Genomic DNA, 19476 nt, shown 5'->3' on the forward strand with positions numbered 1-19476 from the left:
GGAGGGGGAAGGTGACAAAGCTGTCCCCAGAGTGTCCCCAAAGTGTCCCCTCCCCCTCTCAAAGTCACCTGGACCCCCCCAGAGTCACCTGAGCCCCCCCCAAACCTACCTGGACCCCCTCCAAGTGCCCTGAGCCCTCCCCCCCCCCCCCCCCCCCCCCCCCCAGTGTTAGAAGCTGCTGGGGGAGGGAGGGGGAAGGTGACAAAGCTGTCCCCAGAGTGTCCCCTCCCCCCCTAAGGTGAGCTCGAGCCCCCCCCCCCCCAAAGTGTCTTTACCCCTCCCCCCCCCCTTTGTCACTGTCACCAGCAATAAATGGCAGAGCTGCCCCTGGCACCACAGCCTGGTGGCCTCCAGGGAGGAGGTGACAGCCTCCAGCGTGTCCCCAGGGGCTGGTGGCAGCCAAGCTGATGTCCTTCAATGTCCCCAGGGTGCCACTTGAGATGTCCCCAAGGGGTGGTGGCCTTCAAGGAGGAGGTGACAGCCCCCAAGGTGCCACCTTTGAGGTCCCCTCACTGCTTGGTGGCCTCCAGGGAGGAGTTGACAGCCTCCAAAGTGCCACCTGGGATGTCCCCAGGGGCTGGTGGCAGCCAAGCTGATGTCCCTCAATGTCCCCAAGGTGCCACTTGAGATGGCCCCAAGGGATGGTGGCCTTCAGGAGCTGGTGCCAGCCCCCAGGGTGCCACTTTTGAGGTGCCACCAGCAGCTGGTGGCTTTCAGGGAGGAGATGCCAGCCCCAGCAGTGCCACCAGAGCTGTTCCCAAGCCTCAGTGTCCCCAGGCCAAGGTCCCCCAGAGCCACCTGAGAGCTTCTCCTTTATTGTCCCCAACCCCCCCCGGGTGGGGACCCTTGGGTGCCACCCTGGTGCCCCCTGGTGGCCTCAGACGGCGATGGAGCCGTCCCTGAAGTCTGTCCTGCCCACCAGGGCGTTGAGCAGCACTGGGTGGCCCTGGTGGCAGAGGGCTCTGGCAGCCTGCAGGGCACTGCCAACCTCCTGCCCCTCCTGCAGGCTCAGCAGCAGGCCCCTGGCACCCAAGGCCTCTGCCACCAGGTGGTAGTCTGCAGAGAGGGCACAGAGAAGAGAGAGGGAGAAGGGAGGGGATGGCACCTGGGTGGCACAGGAGGGGAGGGAGAAGGGCAGGAGGTGGCACAGGAGGGGAGGGGGGAGGGAGGGGGTGGCACCAGGAGGGAAGGGGAGGGAGAAGGGAGGAGGTGGCAGCTGGGTGGCACAAAAGGGGAGGGAGAAGGAGAGAGGGAGGGGAGGGTCTCCCAAGTGCCCCAGATGTCCCCAAGGTGCCCCCAAGCTGTCCCATAGTGTCCCAAGTGCCCCCAGGTGTCCCCAGGATGCCCCCAAGGTCCTAAAGTACTCCCAAGGTGTCCTAAGCTGTCCCCAAGGTGCCCCATAGTGTCCCAAGTGCCCCAAGCTGCCCTCAGGGTGTCCCAAGCTGCCCCCCAAGGTGCCCCATAGTGCCCCCAGCATCCCCCAAGCTGTCCCCAAGGTGCCCAATAGTGTCCCAAGTGCCCCAAGCTGTGCCCAAGCATCCCCAAGGTGCCCCATAGTGTCCCAAGTGCCCCAAGGGTGTCCCCAAGGTGCCCTCAGGGTGCCCCAAGCTGTCCCAAAAGGTTCCACATAGTGCCCCAAGCGGCCCCCAGATACCCCCAAGGTGCCCCCAAGGTGCCCAGCCCTCACCCAGCTGTGCCAGGCCACAGGCCACGTTGCTGCCCAGCAGTGCCACCTGCCCGCGGGCGATCTGGCTCCAGCAGCCATCGTTGCCCACCAGGGCGATCACAGGCACCTGCCAGGGGCACAGGGGGCTGTGCCAGCAGGCCCTGGGGGGGGCAGAGGAGAAGCCCCCACCCCGGGGGGGGTCCTGCCCCTTCCCTTCTCCTCCCCTCCCCCTCCTCACCTTGTGGCGCACAAAGGAATCGAACTCAGCGAGGCTGAAGCCAAGGGAACCATCCCCAAACAGCAGCCAGACCTGGCACGGGCACAGCGGGCACCAAGCCTTGGGCACGGCCCAGGGGGGCACAGCCAGGGCCCCCCAGAGCCACCAGAGTGGGGGGGGTCGGCAGGTGGCACCAGGAATGGTTTGGGGCAGGGGGAGGCGACAGCACTCAGGGGGCACCAAGGCTTGGGCACAATCCAGGGGGTGCCCATCCAGGAGCCACCAGAGTGGGTGTGGGGTCAGCAGGTGGCATTAGGAATGGTTTGGGGCAGGGGGAGGTGAGGGCAGGGGACAGCAAGGGGAAGGGGACAGCACTCAGGGGGCACTAAAGGCTTGGGGACAGCCCTGGGGGTGCCCACCCAGGGCCCCAAGAGCCCCCAGAGTGGCTGGGGGTGAGCTGGTGGCAGCAGGCACGATGCCATCTGAAGGTGACCTCTGAATGCCACCAGGCAGGGCCTGACCCTTCCAAGGCCACCACGTCCCCAAGGGCCACCAAGTCCCAGAGCCTCCCTGTCCCCTAAATTCTCCCTGTCCCCAAGGCTCTCCCTGTCCCCCAGGCTCTCCCTGTCCCCAAGGCTCTCCCTGTCCCCAAGGCTCTCCCTGTCCCCAAGGCTCTCCCTGTCCTCCAGGCTCTCCCTGTCCCCAAGGCTCTCCCTGTCCTCCAGGCTCAACCTGTCCCCCAGGCTCTCCCTGTCCTCCAGGCTCTCCCTGTCCCCCAGGCTCTCCCTGTCCTCCAGGCTCTCCCTGTCCCCCAGGCTCTCCCTGTCCCCCAGGCTCTCCCTGTCCCCCAGGCTCTCTCTGTCCCCCAGGCTCTCCCTCTCTCCCAGGCTCTCCCTGTCCCCAAGGGTCTCTCTGTCCCCAAGGGTCTCTCTGTCCCCAAGGGTCTCCCTGTATCCAAGGGTCTCTCTGTCCCCAGGGGTTTCCCTGTCCCCAAGGCTCTCCCTGTCCCCCAGGCTCTCCCTGTCCCCAAGGCTCTCCCTGTCCCCAAGGCTCTCCCTGTCCCCAAGGCTCTCTCTGTCCCCAGGCTCAACCTGTCCCCCAGGCTCAACCTGTCCCCCAGGCTCTCCCTGTCCCCAAGGCTCTCCCTGTCCCCAAGGCTCTCCCTGTCCCCAAGGCTCTCTCTGTCCCCAAGGCTCTCCCTGTCCCCAAGGCTCTCCCTGTCCCCAAGGCTCTCTCTGTCCCCAAGGCTCTCCCTGTCCCCCAGGCTCTCCCTGTCCCCAAGGGTCTCTCTCTGTCCCCAAGGGTCTCTCTCTGTCCCCAAGGGTCTCCCTGTCCCCTACCTCAGCCTCTGGCCTGCAGAGCTTTGCCCCCAGTGCGAAGCCTCCACCGACTCCCAGGGTTCCAAAGGGTCCTGCAGAGCCCAGACCCAACCTGGTCCCTTTGGGGTCACCTCCAGAGGTGCCACCAGCCCCAGGGTGTCCCCTGGGGGGGGCCTCACCGGGGTCCAGACCGCCCAGGGGTAAGGTCAGGGTTAGGGTCAGGGATCAAAGGGTCAGGGTCAATGGTCAGGGTTGGGGTTAGGGTCAGGGCTAAGGATCAGAGTCAAGATCAGAGCCAGGTACAGGGTTGGGCTCAGGATTAAGTCAGGGCCAAGTGACAAGGCCAGGGTTAGGAACAGGGTTAAGGTCAGGGTTAGCATCAGGGTTCATGGTTAGGGGTCAAGGTTAGGGGTCAGAGTTAAGGTCAGGAGTCAGAGCCAGGCACAGTCTTGGGCTCAGGCTTAAGTCAGAACCAAGTGTCAATGTCAGGGTTAGGAGCAGGGTTAAGGTCAGGGTTAGGGAACAGGAATTAGGGTCAGAGTTAAGGTCAGGGTTAGGGTCAAGGTTAGGATCAGAGTTAAAGTCAGGAATCAGAGCCAGGCACAGGCTTGGGCTCAGGCTTAAGTCAGAGCCAAGGTCAAGGCCAAGGTTAGAAGCAGGCTCAGGCACAAAGCCTCCCCCAGCATCCCCAAAGGACCCTGCAGAGCCCAACCCCCTCCCCCTCCCTTGGGGGCCAGCTCAGGAGGTGCCCCCAGCCCCGGGGTGCTCCTGGGGGGCGCTCACCAGGGTCCAGCCATGCCAGGGGCTGGCGCGGGCGCAGGATGTAGGCAGCGGTGCCCACGAAGTCTCCTCCGTCAGCCACCAGCAGAGCCTGGGGGGGCAGCAGCAGCTCCAGCTGCTGGAGCAGCTCCAGGGGGTTCAGCTGGCAGCCAGCAGGGCTGGAGGCCTTCAGCCTGCACATGGCACCCAGCACTGAGCCACTAGGCACACTGGGAAGGGGCAGCCTCTGCCTGCTGGAGATGGGCTGGGGGGCAGCAAGGAGTGGGAATAGGAACCCCCTCCCAGGTGGAAATGGGTTGGGGTCCAGCAAGGACTGGGAATGATGAGACCCCAGCCAGTCCCATCCCCACCCCAGTCCCACCCCAAACATATTCCCAGCCCAGTCCCATCCCATCTCTGTCCCTCCCCATCCATCCCAGTCCCAACCCATCCCCACCTCAGTCCCATTGCAGTGCCTCCCAGTCCCATCCCAGTCCCTCCCATTCCCAACCCAATCCCTCCCTGCCATTCCCCTCCCAGTCCCTCACATCCTCCTCCCAGTCCTTCCCAAGTCCTCCCAGCCCCATCCCAGTCTTTCCCAGTCCCTCCCACTCCCCCCTCAGCCCCATCCCAGTCCCTCCCATCCCTGCTCCGGACCTGTTCCTCCTCTCGCAGTCCTCGTCCCTGTCGCGCAGCCTCTGGAGCCATTCCCGGGGGCAGCTCAGGCCCCGCAGGCTCCGTCCCAGCCTCACCACCAGGTCCGCGGCGTCCCCTGCGGGTGGGACCGGTGCCGGCTCAGCCCCTTCCCAGCGCCGCCGGTGCGGGGCGGGGGGTGGGGGGCCGGACGCGGGGCTGACCCTGCACGGCCAGCCGTGGGCTCCAGAAGACGCCGGCGTTGAGCAGCAGCCGCTCCCGGTTCCGGTTCACGGCCACCACGGCGGCGCCGCGGGCGAAGAGGCGACCGTAGGACAGACGGAAATCACAGACGGCACCTGCGGGGCAGGGGGACAGGGAGGCACCGGCACGGAACGGCTCGGCTCAGCCCAGCCCCATCCCACCCCCACCCCCACCCCTATCCTCATCCCTTCCCCTATCCCATCCCCATCCTACCCCCACCCTTTCCCTATCCATATCCCCATCCCACCCCCATCCCTTTCCCTATCCATATCCCCATCCTACCCCCACCCTTTCCCTATCCATATCCCCATCCCACCCCCATTCCTTTCCCTATCCCTATCCATATCCCCATCCCACCCCCATCCCTTTCCCTATCCCACCCCCATCCCTTTCCCTACCCATATCCCCATCCCACCCCCATCCCTTTCCCTATCCCACCCCCATCCCCATCCATTTCCTATCCCCATCCCTTTCCCTATCCCACCCCCATTCCTTTCCCTATCCCCACCCCATCCCCATCCATTTCCTATCCCCATCCCTTTGCCTATTCCCATCCCCATTACCACCCCCTCCCCATGCCCTGGCTACCTGCCAGCAGGACCAGGTCAGCCTCAGCCAGGGCCTGGCGCCGCTGCTGCCGCAGCAGGATTGGGCTCTCAGGGGGCAGCAACCCCCGGGCCATGCCCCCCAGGTAGCAGGGGACACCCAGGGACTCCAGTGCTGCCCTGGGGAGGGGGACAGGGAGCTCAGAGCGGGACCAGAACAGCCACATTTGGCCCCAAAACGTTCTCTTTGGGTCCCCTTAAGGCCAGCAGCCAGCCCTTGGCATCCCCACCCCAGTGCCAGTGCCCCCTGGGTGCCCTCACCGCAGCTCCTGGGCAGGGGTTGGTGGCAGCAGGGCCTGGCTGCCCACCAGCACCAGAGGCCTCCTGGCTCTGCTCAGCAGCTCCGCACAGCGCTGCACCTGCAGCCCCCAGGCACAGATCAGGCCCCCAGCCCCGAACCCAGGCCCTCCCACTCGACCCCCCAGCCTCTCCCCCAGCCCCTCCCACTCGACACCCCAGCCTCTCCCCCAGCCCCTCCCACTCGACCCCCCAGCCTCTCCCCCAGCCCCTCCCACTCGACTCCCTCCAAACCCCTCCCACTCGACCCCCCAGCCTCTCCCCCAACCCCTCCCACTCGACCCCCCAAACCCCTCCCATTCGACTCCCAAACCCCTCCTCTCCCCCTCAACCCCCAAAGCCCACCCACTCGACCCTAAAAACCCCTCCCCTGCCCCTCCCACTCCACACCCAAACCCCTCCGAATCATCCCCCAACCTCTCCCACTCGACCCCCCAAACCCCTCCCCAGCCCCTCCCACTCGACCCCCCCAAACCCCTCCCACTCAAGCCCCCAGCCCCTCCCCAAGTCCATCCCAGTTTACCCCAAATCCATCCCAGTTGACCCCAAAGACCTCAGTTGACCCCCAACCCACCCAGTTGACAACAATCCATCCCAGTTGACCTCCAACCCACCCCCAAGGCCATCCCAGTTGACCCCAACTCCTCCCAGTTGACCCCAAAAACCTCAGTTGACCCCCAATCCCTCCCAGTTGACCTCCAACCCATCCCAGTTGACCCCCAACCCCTCCCAGTCAACCCCAGTTTAACCCCAGTCACCAGCTGACCTCCTGGTCAGTGGCCAGCGGCACCTTCACCGGCAGGGGGGACATATCCCGGGGGTCCCAAGCCCCAGCAAAGAGGTTCCTCAGGTAGTTCTGGAGGTACCTGGGGGGCAGTGGGACCCCAGTTTGGGAGTGGGGGGACACAGGTTGGGTGGGGTTGAGGTGGGACTGGGTTGGGCTGGGCTTAGCTGTGCAGAGGAGGAGGAGGGGGAGTTGGGCTGGGCTTAGCTGTGCAGAGGAGGAGGAGGGGGAGTTGGGCTGGGCTTAGCTGTGCAGAGGAGGAGGAGGGGGAGTTGGGCTGGGCTTAGCTGTGCAGAGGAGGGGGAGGGGGAGTTGGGCTGGGCTTAGCTGTGCAGAGGAGGGGGAGGGGGAGTTGGGCTGGGCTTAGCTGTGCAGAGGAGGGGAGGGGGAGTTGGGCTGGGCTTAGCTGTGCAGAGGAGGGGGAGTTGGGCTGGGCTTAGCTGTGCAGAGGAGGGGGAGTTGGGCTGGGCTTAGCTGTGCAGAGGAGGGGGAGTTGGGCTGGGCTTAGCTGTGCAGAGGAGGGGGAGTTGGGCTGGGCTTAGCTGTGCAGAGGGAGGGGGAGTTGGGCTGGGCTTAGCTGTGCAGAGGAGGGGGAGTTGGGCTGGGCTTAGCTGTGCAGAGGAGGGGGGAGTTGGGCTGGGCTTAGCTGTGCAGGAGGAGGGGGAGTTGGGCTGGGCTTAGCTGTGCAGAGGAGGGGGAGTTGGGCTGGGCTTAGCTGTGCAGAGGAGGGGGAGTTGGGCTGGGCTTAGCTGTGCAGAGGAGGGGGAGTTGGGCTGGGCTTAGCTGTGCAGGAGGAGGGGGAGTTGGGCTGGGCTTAGCTGTGCAGAGGAGGGGGAGTTGGGCTGGGCTTAGCTGTGCAGAGGAGGGGGGAGTTGGGCTGGGCTTAGCTGTGCAGAGGAGGGGGAGTTGGGCTGGGCTTAGCTGTGCAGAGGAGGGGGAGTTGGGCTGGGCTTAGCTGTGCAGAGGAGGGGGAGTTGGGCTGGGCTTAGCTGTGCAGAGGAGGGGGAGTTGGGCTGGGCTTAGCTGTGCAGAGGAGGGGGAGTTGGGCTGGGCTTAGCTGTGCAGAGGAGGGGGAGTTGGGCTGGGCTTAGCTGTGCAGAGGAGGGGGAGTTGGGCTGGGCTTAGCTGTGCAGAGGAGGGGGAGTTGGGCTGGGCTTAGCTGTGCAGAGGAGGGGGAGTTGGGCTGGGCTTAGCTGTGCAGAGGAGGGGGAGTTGGGCTGGGCTTAGCTGTGCAGAGGAGGGGGAGTTGGGCTGGGCTTAGCTGTGCAGAGGAGGGGGAGTTGGGCTGGGCTTAGCTGTGCAGAGGAGGGGGAGTTGGGCTGGGCTTAGCTGTGCAGAGGAGGGGGAGTTGGGCTGGGCTTAGCTGTGCAGAGGAGGGGGAGTTGGGCTGGGCTTAGCTGTGCAGAGGAGGGGGAGTTGGGCTGGGCTTAGCTGTGCAGAGGAGGGGGAGTTGGGCTGGGCTTAGCTGTGCAGAGGAGGGGGAGTTGGGCTGGGCTTAGCTGTGCAGAGGAGGGGGAGTTGGGCTGGGCTTAGCTGTGCAGAGGAGGGGGAGTTGGGCTGGGCTTAGCTGTGCAGAGGAGGGGGAGTTGGGCTGGGCTTAGCTGTGCAGAGGAGGGGGAGTTGGGCTGGGCTTAGCTGTGCAGAGGAGGGGGAGTTGGGCTGGGCTTAGCTGTGCAGAGGAGGGGGAGTTGGGCTGGGCTTAGCTGTGCAGAGGAGGGGGAGTTGGGCTGGGCTTAGCTGTGCAGAGGAGGGGGAGTTGGGCTGGGCTTAGCTGTGCAGAGGAGGGGGAGTTGGGCTGGGCTTAGCTGTGCAGAGGAGGGGGAGTTGGGCTGGGCTTAGCTGTGCAGAGGAGGGGGAGTTGGGCTGGGCTTAGCTGTGCAGAGGAGGGGGAGTTGGGCTGGGCTTAGCTGTGCAGAGGAGGGGGAGTTGGGCTGGGCTTAGCTGTGCAGAGGAGGGGGAGTTGGGCTGGGCTTAGCTGTGCAGAGGAGGGGGAGTTGGGCTGGGCTTAGCTGTGCAGAGGAGGGGGAGTTGGGCTGGGCTTAGCTGTGCAGAGGAGGGGGAGTTGGGCTGGGCTTAGCTGTGCAGAGGAGGGGGAGTTGGGCTGGGCTTAGCTGTGCAGAGGAGGGGGAGTTGGGCTGGGCTTAGCTGTGCAGAGGAGGGGGAGTTGGGCTGGGCTTAGCTGTGCAGAGGAGGGGGAGTTGGGCTGGGCTTAGCTGTGCAGAGGAGGGGGAGTTGGGCTGGGCTTAGCTGTGCAGAGGAGGGGGAGTTGGGCTGGGCTTAGCTGTGCAGAGGAGGGGGAGTTGGGCTGGGCTTAGCTGTGCAGAGGAGGGGGAGTTGGGCTGGGCTTAGCTGTGCAGAGGAGGGGGAGTTGGGCTGGGCTTAGCTGTGCAGAGGAGGGGGAGTTGGGCTGGGCTTAGCTGTGCAGAGGAGGGGGAGTTGGGCTGGGCTTAGCTGTGCAGAGGAGGGGGAGTTGGGCTGGGCTTAGCTGTGCAGAGGAGGGGGAGTTGGGCTGGGCTTAGCTGTGCAGAGGAGGGGGAGTTGGGCTGGGCTTAGCTGTGCAGAGGAGGGGGAGTTGGGCTGGGCTTAGCTGTGCAGAGGAGGGGGAGTTGGGCTGGGCTTAGCTGTGCAGAGGAGGGGGAGTTGGGCTGGGCTTAGCTGTGCAGAGGAGGGGGAGTTGGGCTGGGCTTAGCTGTGCAGAGGAGGGGGAGTTGGGCTGGGCTTAGCTGTGCAGAGGAGGGGGAGTTGGGCTGGGCTTAGCTGTGCAGAGGAGGGGGAGTTGGGCTGGGCTTAGCTGTGCAGAGGAGGGGGAGTTGGGCTGGGCTTAGCTGTGCAGAGGAAGGGGGAGTTGGGCTGGGCTTAGCTGTGCAGAGGAGGGGGAGTTGGGCTGGGCTTAGCTGTGCAGAGGAGGGGGAGTTGGGCTGGGCTTAGCTGTGCAGAGGAGGAGGAGGGGGAGTTGGGCTGGGCTTAGCTGAAGAGGAAGGGGAGTTGGGCTGGGCTTAGCTGAAGAGGAAGGGGAGTTGGGCTGGGCTTAGCTGAAGAGGAAGGGGAGTTGGGCTGGGCTTAGCTGAAGAGGAAGGGGAGTTGGGCTGGGCTTAGCTGAAGAGGAAGGGGAGTTGGGCTGGGCTTAGCTGAAGAGGAAGGGGAGTTGGGCTGGGCTTAGCTGAAGAGGAAGGGGAGTTGGGCTGGGCTTAGCTGAAGAGGAAGGGGAGTTGGGCTGGGCTTAGCTGAAGAGGAAGGGGAGTTGGGCTGGGCTTAGCTGAAGAGGAAGGGGAGTTGGGCTGGGCTTAGCTGAAGAGGAAGGGGAGTTGGGCTGGGCTTAGCTGAAGAGGAAGGGGAGTTGGGCTGGGCTTAGCTGAGGAGGAAGGGGAGTTGGGCTGGGCTTAGCTGAAGAGGAAGGGGAGTTGGGCTGGGCTTAGCTGAAGAGGAAGGGGAGTTGGGCTGGGCTTAGCTGAAGAGGAGGGGGAGTTGGGCTGGGCTTAGCTGAAGAGGAGGGGCAGTTGGGCTGGGCTTAGCTGAGGAGCAGGGGGAGTTGGGTTGGGCTTAGCTGAGGAGCAGGGGGAGTTGGGCTGGGCTTAGCTGAGGAGCAGGGGGAGTTGGGCTGGGCTTAGCTGAGGAGCAGGGGGAGTTGGGCTGGGCTTAGCTGAGGAGCAGGAGCTGGGCTGGGCTTAGCTGAGGAGCAGGAGCTGGGCTGGGCGGGGCTGGGGGTGGTCTCTCACCACTGCACCACCTTCCCTCGCAGCCCCCTGGGGGCCTTGCTGCCAGCGATCTCCTTCTGCACCACGTGGAAGGGGTAGAGGACATCGATTGGGAGCTCCACGAAGACAGGGCCTGGGGGGGGACAGCCCAGACCCCCCGGGGCCTCAGCACCCCCAGACAGCCAGCAGCACCCCCATGGTGCCACCACCACCCCCCTGCCAGGGCCAGGGGGTCGGAGGAGCCACAACCCTGTCTTGGGCAATCCAACCTGTGGCCACCACCCAACCTTGGGTGGTCCAACCTTAGGTGATCCAAAGGTGGCCACCACCCAACCCTGAGTGACCCCTGGAAGGCACAAAGCCTGGAGGTGGCTGTGGGGGGTCCCTGCTCCCCCAGTTTCTCACCGGGGGTCCCAGACTGGGCGGTGGCGATGGCCTGGCGCAGGGTGGGGACAATGTCGCGGACAGCCTGGACTGAGAAGGTGGCTTTGGAGATGGTCCTGAAGAGGGGGAGCTGAGGGATGTCCTGCAGAGCTCCACGGCCCTGGGGGGGCAAAGCAGTCAGAGGGGGACCCCAAAACTGGGGAGGGGGAGAAAAGAATGGGGGAAGAGGGGGAAAGACCCAAGAAGGGAAGGGAATTCGACCCCAAGAAGGGAAGGGAATTCGACCCCAAGAAGGGAAGGGAATTCGACCCCAAGAAGGGAAGGGAATTCGACCCCAAGAAGGGAAGGGAATTCGACCCCAAGAAGGGAAGGGAATTCGACCCCAAGAAGGGAAGGGAATTCGACCCCAAGAAGGGAAGGGAATTCGACCCCAAGAAGGGAAGGGAATTGGATCCCAAATGGCCTCAACCAGCACACCCCCTGCCCCCCTAAGATGGTCCAACCAGGGCCCATCCGTGCCAAAATGGCCTCAACCAGCACACCCCACCCCCAAAAAGAATAATGGTCTCAACCAGCACCCCCACTAAATAATGGTCTCAACCAGTACCTTCCCATCCCCCCCAAATAATGGTCTCAACCCTCCCCCTCCAACTAATGGTCTCAACCAGCACCCCCCTCCCCCCATAATGGTCTCAACCAGTCCCCTTCCCCCAAATAATGGTCTCAACCACCCCTCCCCAAGATTGTCTCAACCAGGACCCCCCAAAAATGGCCTCAACCAGCACCCCCCTCCCTTCCCATAATGGTCTCAACCTGCACCCCCCATTCCCCCCCATTATGGGGGGAAGGGAATGGTTGAGAACACAATGTTCTCAACGAGGGTCCCCCCAAAAAAAAACTCAATGGTCTCGGCCAGCACCCCCCTCCATCCCCCCTGTCCCGGGCAGCCTCCTTGGTGCCTTCCCGGCGGCCTCCTCACCTTTTGCAGCGTGGCTGCAGCGCCCCCTAGCAGCAGCAGAGGGGACTCGGCCAGCTGCGCGTTCTTGACGGCGGTCACCGTGTTGGTGACCCCGGGCCCGGCCGTGACGGCTGCCACGCCGATGCCACCTGCGGGGCAGGACACGAGGGGGGTGGGGATGGAGCTGGGAGGTTCTGCAGGACCTCCAGGTTGTGGGGAAGAGGTTCAGGAGGTGGTTGGTGGAGCTCAGGAGGTTGGGTTGGGGGAAAGAGAGGAGAGGGAGGGGGACGGAAAGGCACCCAGGGAGGGAGGGGGACGGAAAGGCACCCAGGGAGGGAGGGGGACGGAAAGGCACCCAGGGAGGGAGGGGGACGGAAAGGCACCCAGGGAGGGAGGGGGACGGAAAGGCACCCAGGGAGGGAGGGGGACGGAAAGGCACCCAGGGAGGGAGGGAGGGAGGGAGTGGGACGGAAAGGCACCCAGGGATGGACCTTGGGCACCCAGGAGGCCTCCTGAGTTCAACCAAGATCTCACCAAGGGTGGTGGCTTTTCATCTTCTCACCAGAGCTGCCAAATCAGCTCCAGGAGGAGAGGAATGGGGACAAAAGCCACCAGGGATGGACCTTGGGCACCCTTGGGGACACCAGGAGGTGGTGGTCTCAGCCTCGGTTCCTCCTCCTCCTCACCTGAGAGCCTGGAGATGGCGTCAGCGGCGAAGACGGCGGTGGCCTCGTGCCTGGTGTCCACCACCCTGATGCCAACCTTCTCACTGGCCACCAGGATGGGGGAGATGTGACCTCCAGTCAGGGTGAAGAGGAAGCGAACGCCATGAGCCTTCAGCACCTCTGCCACCAGCTCCCCGCCGTGCCTGCTGCTGCCAGGATCCACCTGGGGCAGCCAGGTGCCAAGGGGGTGAAGGTCAGCACGCCCTGGCCCGTTCCAGCAGGTGGTCAGGGGTCAGGAGTTGTCCTCTCACCGTGTGGCAGAGTTGGTAGAGGAGCCCCAGGCGGTGAGCAGCCAGCAGCAGCGCCACGGCCAGCAGCGTGGCACAGCCGATGCCAAGCAGGAGAAGAGCCATGAAGCTGCGGGCACCAGGGGCCTGGCACTGGCCTGGGGAGCAGGAGACAGAGGAACCTCCTGAGATCAGGCTGCAGCAGGCCCAGGGGGGACACCAACCCCAATGGGGAACCAATGGAGACCCAGAGCCCAAGGAGGAGCCCAAGAGGGACACCAACCCCAATGAGGACATCCAACCCAACAGGGACACCAAGCCAAGCCCAAGGAGGAGCCCAAGAGGGACACCAACCCTAGGGGAGCCACCAACTCCAATGGGGACCCCAACAGAGCCACCAATCCCAATCAAGAATCAAGAAGGTTGGAAGAGACCTCAAGGATCATCGAGTCCAATCTGTCACCCTACACCTCATGCCTATCTAAACCATGGCACCAAGTGCCACGTCCAATCCCCTCTTGAACACCTCCAGGGATGGTGACTCCACCACCTCCCTGGGCAATGGGGACACCAAGCCAGTTGAGCTTGGCCCAGTGACTTGAACCCAGCTTAACCCAACCCAGTTTAACCAAACCCAATTAATTAAATCTGGTTAATTAATCCCAGTTTAATCAATCCCAGTAAACCCATTTTAACTGAGCCAAATGACTTTGACCCAGTTTAACCAACCCCAGCTCAGCCAAACCCCAGCTCAGCCAGAGATGGGAGAGCTGGCCGCAGTGTAACTGACCCCAGCTTAACTGGGCCAGATCAATTAAACCAAATTAACTAAATCCAGTTTAACCAATCCCAGTTTAATCAACCCCAGCGAATTAAACCCAGATTAACTGGGCCCAGTTTTGGCTGAACCCAGCCTGGCCGGTCCCAGTTGAACCAGCCCCAGTGCCACCAGTGTGACTCAACCAACCTCAGCTCGTTTGCTTAATTACCCCTAACGAGGGCGTCGCCGGCACTGCCTGCCCAGGAACCCGAGGGGACCTCACTGAGCCTGGCCTAAGTGGCCCCAAAATTGGCCTGGCCTTAGCCACCCCTGGCCTGATGGCTACCACCACCACACCATGACCCAAATGTCCCCAAGGCCACCCTGATGGCCACCACCACCACACCATGACCCAAATGTCCCCAAGACTACCCTGATGACCACCACCACCACACCATGATCCAAATGTCCCCAAGACTACCCTGATGGCCACCACCACCACACCATGACCCAAATGTCCCCAAGACTACCCTGATGACCACCACACCATGACCCAAATGTCCCCAAGACCACCCTGATGACCACCACACCATGACCCAAATGTCCCCAAGACCACCCTGATGACCACCACCCCACCATGGCCTCCCTGTCCCCAATGCCACTCAAGTGTCCCTGGACCCCTGTGCCCCCCCTTGTCCCCATTGTGTGTCGTCCCCCCCCCCCCTCCCCCCCCCAATCTCCTCCTGGTCACCTTCAGCACTGTGGCCACCCCAGGGCCACCTCTGCCCTTCCCGTGTGCCCCACCCCTGCCTGTGGCACGCCAGGGACACCCTCCGACCCCAGTCCCGGTGTCCCCCCCGTCCAGAGCCACCCTCCTCCCGGTACCGACACCCCCCCCCGCAGGAGCCCAGCGCGGGTGGTGTCCCCTCCACCCGGGTTTCCCCCCGGGTTTCCCCCCGGTACTGGGATCTCCCCCCCCCGCCAGCCCCCGGTCTCCCCCTCCTCAGACCCCGCCTTGCACCGGCACCCCCCCCGCCCCACTCCGGTGTTTCCCCCCTCGGTACCGGGACTTCCCCCCACCCCCCCTCCTCCCTCACTCCCGGTTCCATCCTCCCTTGGAGTCCTCCCAGTCCCGGCGTCCCCCTCCCATTCCTGGTTTCTCCCCACTCTGAGCCCCCTCCCCCGCCGAAGTTCCACTTCCCCCCATTTAAGGTCTCCCCCGTCCCAGAACCCCCGTCCCGAGCCTCGCTTTCCCTCCGCCGGTACCGGGACCACCTCCACCTGCGGTTCCCGGAAGCGCCTAGCCCCGCCCACCTCTGCTGGTCCCGCCCATAAGCCCCCAAGCCCCGCCCACTGTCCCGCCCTTACCTCTTCCCCCTTTCCCACACCTCCCCCCTCCCCCCCCCTCCCCGTCCGTCATCTCTGGGCGTCCCCCTCGCGCCTGCCCCACGTGACGCGCACTTCCGGTGCCTCCCCTCCCTGCTGCCGATCATCCGCGGACCACTGCGCTGATTGGTGGAAGGAGGAGGGGCGGGGCTGTGGGGAAGGGGGCGGGACCTGGGGCGGGAGGGTCCAAGGGGGAATCCTGGGGAGGGTTGCGGAGTTGGGGGGGAGTGGGGGGGGAGGAGAGGGAAGCCCTTGGGGGGAGGGTGAAATGGGGACGGGGGAGGCGAACGTGAGGGTCCCATCTTGGGAGGGGTCTTATATGGAGGGGGTCTCCAATGGGGGTCTCCAATAGGGAGATCTGGCGGGGGGGGGTGGGTCCCATTTTGGGGGGGGTGTCTCCAATGGGGGAGTCTGGCATGGAGGTCCTCTCTTGGGGGGGATCTCCAATAGGGAGGTCTGGCATGGAGGTCCCAGTTGGGGGGGGGGTCTTACATGGAGGGGTGTCTTCAAGATGGGGGCAGGGCACGGGGGTCCCATTTTGGGGGGTCTCCAATGGGGGGTCTCGGGGGGGGGTGTCTCACATGGGAGTCCCCATTTTGGGGGTTTTCAACATGAGGGGTCACACTTGGGGGTCTCTTGGCATGGGAATGTCACACTTGGAGGGGGGGGGATCACATAGGCGTCCCCGGGTGCTAATTGAGGGGCCTCACATGGGGAGGGTCTCACATGGGGGCCCCACTTTTGGGGGGTTAACATAGGGGGGGCTCATTTGGGGGGTCTGACATGGAGGGGGTCCCGTTTGGGGGGGGGTTTAACATCGGGGGGTGCTCATTTGAGGGTCTCCCTTGGTGTGTGTGGGGGTGTTCCTTAGCGGTCTCCGCCGGGGGGGGGGGGGGGGGGTGTTTCATCTGTGACCCCCTCCCCAGATGGGACCTTCAGGAGACCCCTAACAATAGAGGACTCTTGAGACCCCCCCCCTCAATTCAGAACCCCCCAAGTTAAACCCCAAATTACCCCCCCCCCCCATATGAAACCCGCCCTCAAAATAAGACCCCACCCCCACATAACTCCAGGTGGGTGGGGGGCGGAAGCTGCCCCCCTCCCCTCCAAACCCCTTTCCCGATCCCCCCCCGCCGGAAATTCCGTTGCAGGAAACTCCGGAGCTCGTCACGACCGAAAAAAACCCCGGGGGGAGGGGGGTTACGGGGGAGGGGACACGCCGGCGACACTTCCCCTGCCCGGTGATATCACCACCGGGGGGGAGGGCACCCAAATTTGGGGGGGGGAGTCTGGACAGGACTCTTCTCCCCTCTCCACTCCAAGTCCCATTGGGGTCCCCTCGGTCCCCCCCTCCCCCCCGCTGCCACCTCCAGTCCTCCTTAGTCCCTCCGGTACCCTTCGGTGTCCCCTCCGCGGTACCACCGGGGTCCCCTCCCACGGTCACCCTTTGTTCCTCCTTGGTGTTCCCGGTCGCTCCTTGTCCCCGCCCCTGTGTCCCTGTCCCCTCCCTGTCCCCTTCCCGTCGTCCTTATCCTGTCCCCGTCCCATCCCTGTCGCCTTCCCGGTCGCTCCCTGTCCCCTCCCCGGTCCTTTCCCCGTGTCCCCATTCCCTCCTCGTCCCCTCCTTAACTCCTCCCCAGTCTCCTCCCTGTCCTTCTGATCCCTCCCCGGTCCCTCCTCGTCCCCTCCCCTCTGTCCCCTTTCCCTCCCCGGGATCCTTGTTCCCTCCTAGCTCCCTCCCTGGCCTCCCCGCATCCCCTCCCTGCCCCTCCCTGCTGTCCTCATCCCCTCCCTCTCCCCTCCCCGCTCCCTCTCCGGTCCCTCCCCGGTCCCTGCATCCCCTTCCCGCTCCCTTTGTCCCCTCCCCGGTCCCCTTGTCTCCTCCCCTCTCCCTCCCCGCTCCCCATGTCCCCTCCCCGCTCCCTTTGTCCCCTCCCCACTCATTCCCCGGTTCCCATGTCCCTTCCCCGCTCCCTCCCCTGTCTCCATGTCCCCTCCTCACTCCCTCCCCGCTCCCCTCGTCCCCTCCCCATGTCCCCTCCCCGCTCCCCATGTCCCCTCCCCGCTCCCTCTATAAGGCGACTCCGCCGTGGGGTCCCCACCGCGATGTCACCACCGCCGCTCATCGACCCCGAGGTCCCCTCGCTGCCGCCCTGCCCATGCCAGTGCCGGTGCCGGTGCCGGTCTGGCTGCCGTCGCTTCCTGCCGGTTCTCGCCGCTGTCGGAGCCGCCGCCGCGCTCGGAGCCGCCGCTGCCGCCGCCGCCGTTGTGATCCTGGGGGTGCTCCGCGGGGAGCCCCCGCAGCAGGTGGGGACCAGGAGGGGGTGGCTGTGTGTCCCTCTGTCCTGGTGCCCCTCTGTCCTGGGTCCAAATGTTTGGTTGTCCTGGTGTCCACCTGTCCATCTGTCCTGGTGTCCAAGTGTCCGTGTGTCCACCTCTCCTGGTGTCCATCTGTCCTGGATTCCAAGTGTCTTGGTGTCCAAGTGTCCATCTGTCCACCTGTCCTGGTGTTCACCTGTCCTGGTGTCCAAGTGTCCATGTGTCCACCTGTCCTGGTGTCCAAGTGTCCATATGTCCACCTGTCCTGGTGTCCATCTGTCCTGGATTCCAAGTTTCCTGGTGTCCACCTGTCCTGCTGTCCGTCCATCCAGGTGTTCATCCCTGTGGCCAGCTGTGCAGCTGCTTGTCCAAGCCTCTGTTTGTCCTGGTGTCCATCTGTCCTGGTGGCCACCTGTCCAGTTGTGCTGGTGTCCATCTGGATGTCCACCCAGCTATCTGTCCAGCCTTCTGGTCGTGTTCACCTGCCTTGGTGTCCATCTGTCCACCTAAGATCTGTCCACCCATCTGTTCCACCTGCCCATCTGGGTGTCCATCTGAGAGTCCATCCACCTGAGGTCCACCTGGATGTCCACCTGGATGTCCATCCATCTTGATGTCTGTCTGGATGTTCACTTGGATGTCCACCTGGTTGTCCATCTGGATGTCCATCCACCTGGTTGTCCATCTGGTTGTCCATCTGGATGTCCATCTGGGTGTTCACCTCAATGTCCACCTGGATGTCCCCCACACCCTGCTGTCCATCCCTCCACTCTCCCTTCCTCCTTCTGTCCACCTGCCCACCCTGGTGGTGTCCCCCTCTGCTGGGTGACCCCCAGGCTGTCCACCCTCCCCGAAGGTCCTCTGCACCCCAACCCCACCACCTCCAGGAGGTCTCCTCCCATCTGGAGACCTCCCCCCTGCCAAACCCCCACCCTTGCCTCGGGAAGTCCCCAGCTCCTGAGGTGCCACCAAACTTCCCTTTGGTGGGTGGGGTTGGGTGGGAGATGGGGACAAGGGATATGGAGGTCTTCCCCCACCCATCTCTGACCTTCTCCTCTTCCTCTTCTTCCTCCAGGTTGCTACTGCTGCCCACCTCCTGCTGAGCGCTGGTGAGTGTCACCTCCTGTCCCCAAGGCCAGGCTGAGGGGCTCCAGGGCAAGGCTGGTGGGACTCATGGGGACATCCTGGAGCCCTCCCCCCCCCCCTTCCCCCCAGGGGACATCTTGGCTTCGTCATCTCGAGAGCTTCCTGTTGAGTTCCTCCTTCCACCCTCGGAGAGGAAACCTCAGCCCATGGCCCTTGGAAGCTTCTGGGGGTGGCAGTTGGTGGCTTGTGGTGTCCCCAAATGTGTCATGGAGAGTCCCCCTCGGGGTGTCATGGAGTGTCCCCAAGGTGGCACTGAGGGTTCTCCATCCCCAGCCTTCAGCAGGTTGGGGTACTTCTTCCTCCCCACGCTGTGGTCTCCAGGATGTCACAGAGTGGACCCAAGGTGTCCTGGAGCTTCCTCCTCCCCCTGTGGCCTCCTGGTCCCATCCCTGGCTGGGCTGCAGATGCCATCAGGGTCACCCCCACCTCCCACCAGGGACCTCCATGTCCCATCAGGAGCCTCCATCACCCATGGAGGTCACCCCATGACCAACTGTGGTCACCCCACCTCCCATCAGGGAGCCCCATGACCTGTTGTGGTCACCCCAAGTCCCACCAGGAGCATCCATCACCCATGGAGGTCATCCCATCTTCCATCAGGGACCTCCACCTCCCATCAGGGACCTCCATGGCCCATCAGGGACCTCCACCTCCCATCAAGGACCTCCACCTCCAATCAGGGACCTCCATGACCCATCAGGGACCTCCACCTCCCATCAGGGACCTCCATGACCCATCAGGGTCCTCCACCTCCCATCAGGGACCTCCACCTCCAATCAGGGACCTCCATCTCCCATCAAGGACCTCCATGGCCCATCAGGGACCTCCACCTCCCATCAAGGACCTCCACCTCCCATCAGGGTCCTCCACCTCCCATCAGGGTCCTCCATCTCCCATCAAAGACCTCCATGGCCCATCAGGGACCTCCACCTCCCATCAAGGACCTCCACCTCCAATCAGGGACCTCCACCTCCCATCAAGGACCTCCACCTCCAATCAGGGTACTCCACCTCCCATCAGGGACCTCCACCTCCCATCAAGGACCTCCACCTCCAATCAGGGACCTCCATGGCCCATCAGGGTCCTCCACCTCCCATCAGGGTCCTCCACCTCCCATCAGGGACCCCCACCCCCCATGGAGCCCATCCCCACCCACCCCTTCTTCTCCCTTCCCAGGCTCTCTGACCGCCCCCCCAGGCCCTTCTTGGCGCTACGAGGAAGGCATCAGCGGAGTCTTCCTCAGCTCCGACCTCCAGCTGACCGCAGCCAGGGAGCTGAAGGTGACCACTGGAGGCCTTTACCTCCTCTATGGCCAACTTGCCCTCAGCTGCA

The 19476-nt window shown here is 64.2% G+C and overlaps 1 protein-coding gene across 1 annotated transcript; it reads right to left on the bottom strand.

Moving 5' to 3' along the window:
- Positions 1-859: 859 nt before the first annotated feature.
- ILVBL (ilvB acetolactate synthase like) lies at positions 860-14786 on the bottom strand. Its single transcript, XM_054398875.1, has 16 exons — positions 14735-14786; positions 12558-12691; positions 12268-12469; positions 11603-11730; positions 10645-10783; positions 10261-10372; positions 6527-6626; positions 5725-5822; positions 5447-5583; positions 4819-4953; positions 4619-4733; positions 3986-4155; positions 3224-3294; positions 1905-1976; positions 1688-1793; positions 860-1056 (listed from the first exon to the last, which is right to left on the bottom strand). The coding sequence occupies exons 1-16, from the start codon at positions 14784-14786 to the stop codon at positions 878-880; spliced, it is 1950 nt and encodes a 649-aa protein (XP_054254850.1). The 3' UTR covers positions 860-877.
- Between the last annotated feature and the right edge of the window lie 4690 nt (positions 14787-19476).

Source organism: Indicator indicator, unplaced genomic scaffold (assembly GCF_027791375.1).
Source record: "Indicator indicator isolate 239-I01 unplaced genomic scaffold, UM_Iind_1.1 iindUn_scaffold_157, whole genome shotgun sequence".
In the NCBI taxonomy this organism is placed as follows: Eukaryota; Metazoa; Chordata; class Aves; order Piciformes; family Indicatoridae; genus Indicator; species Indicator indicator.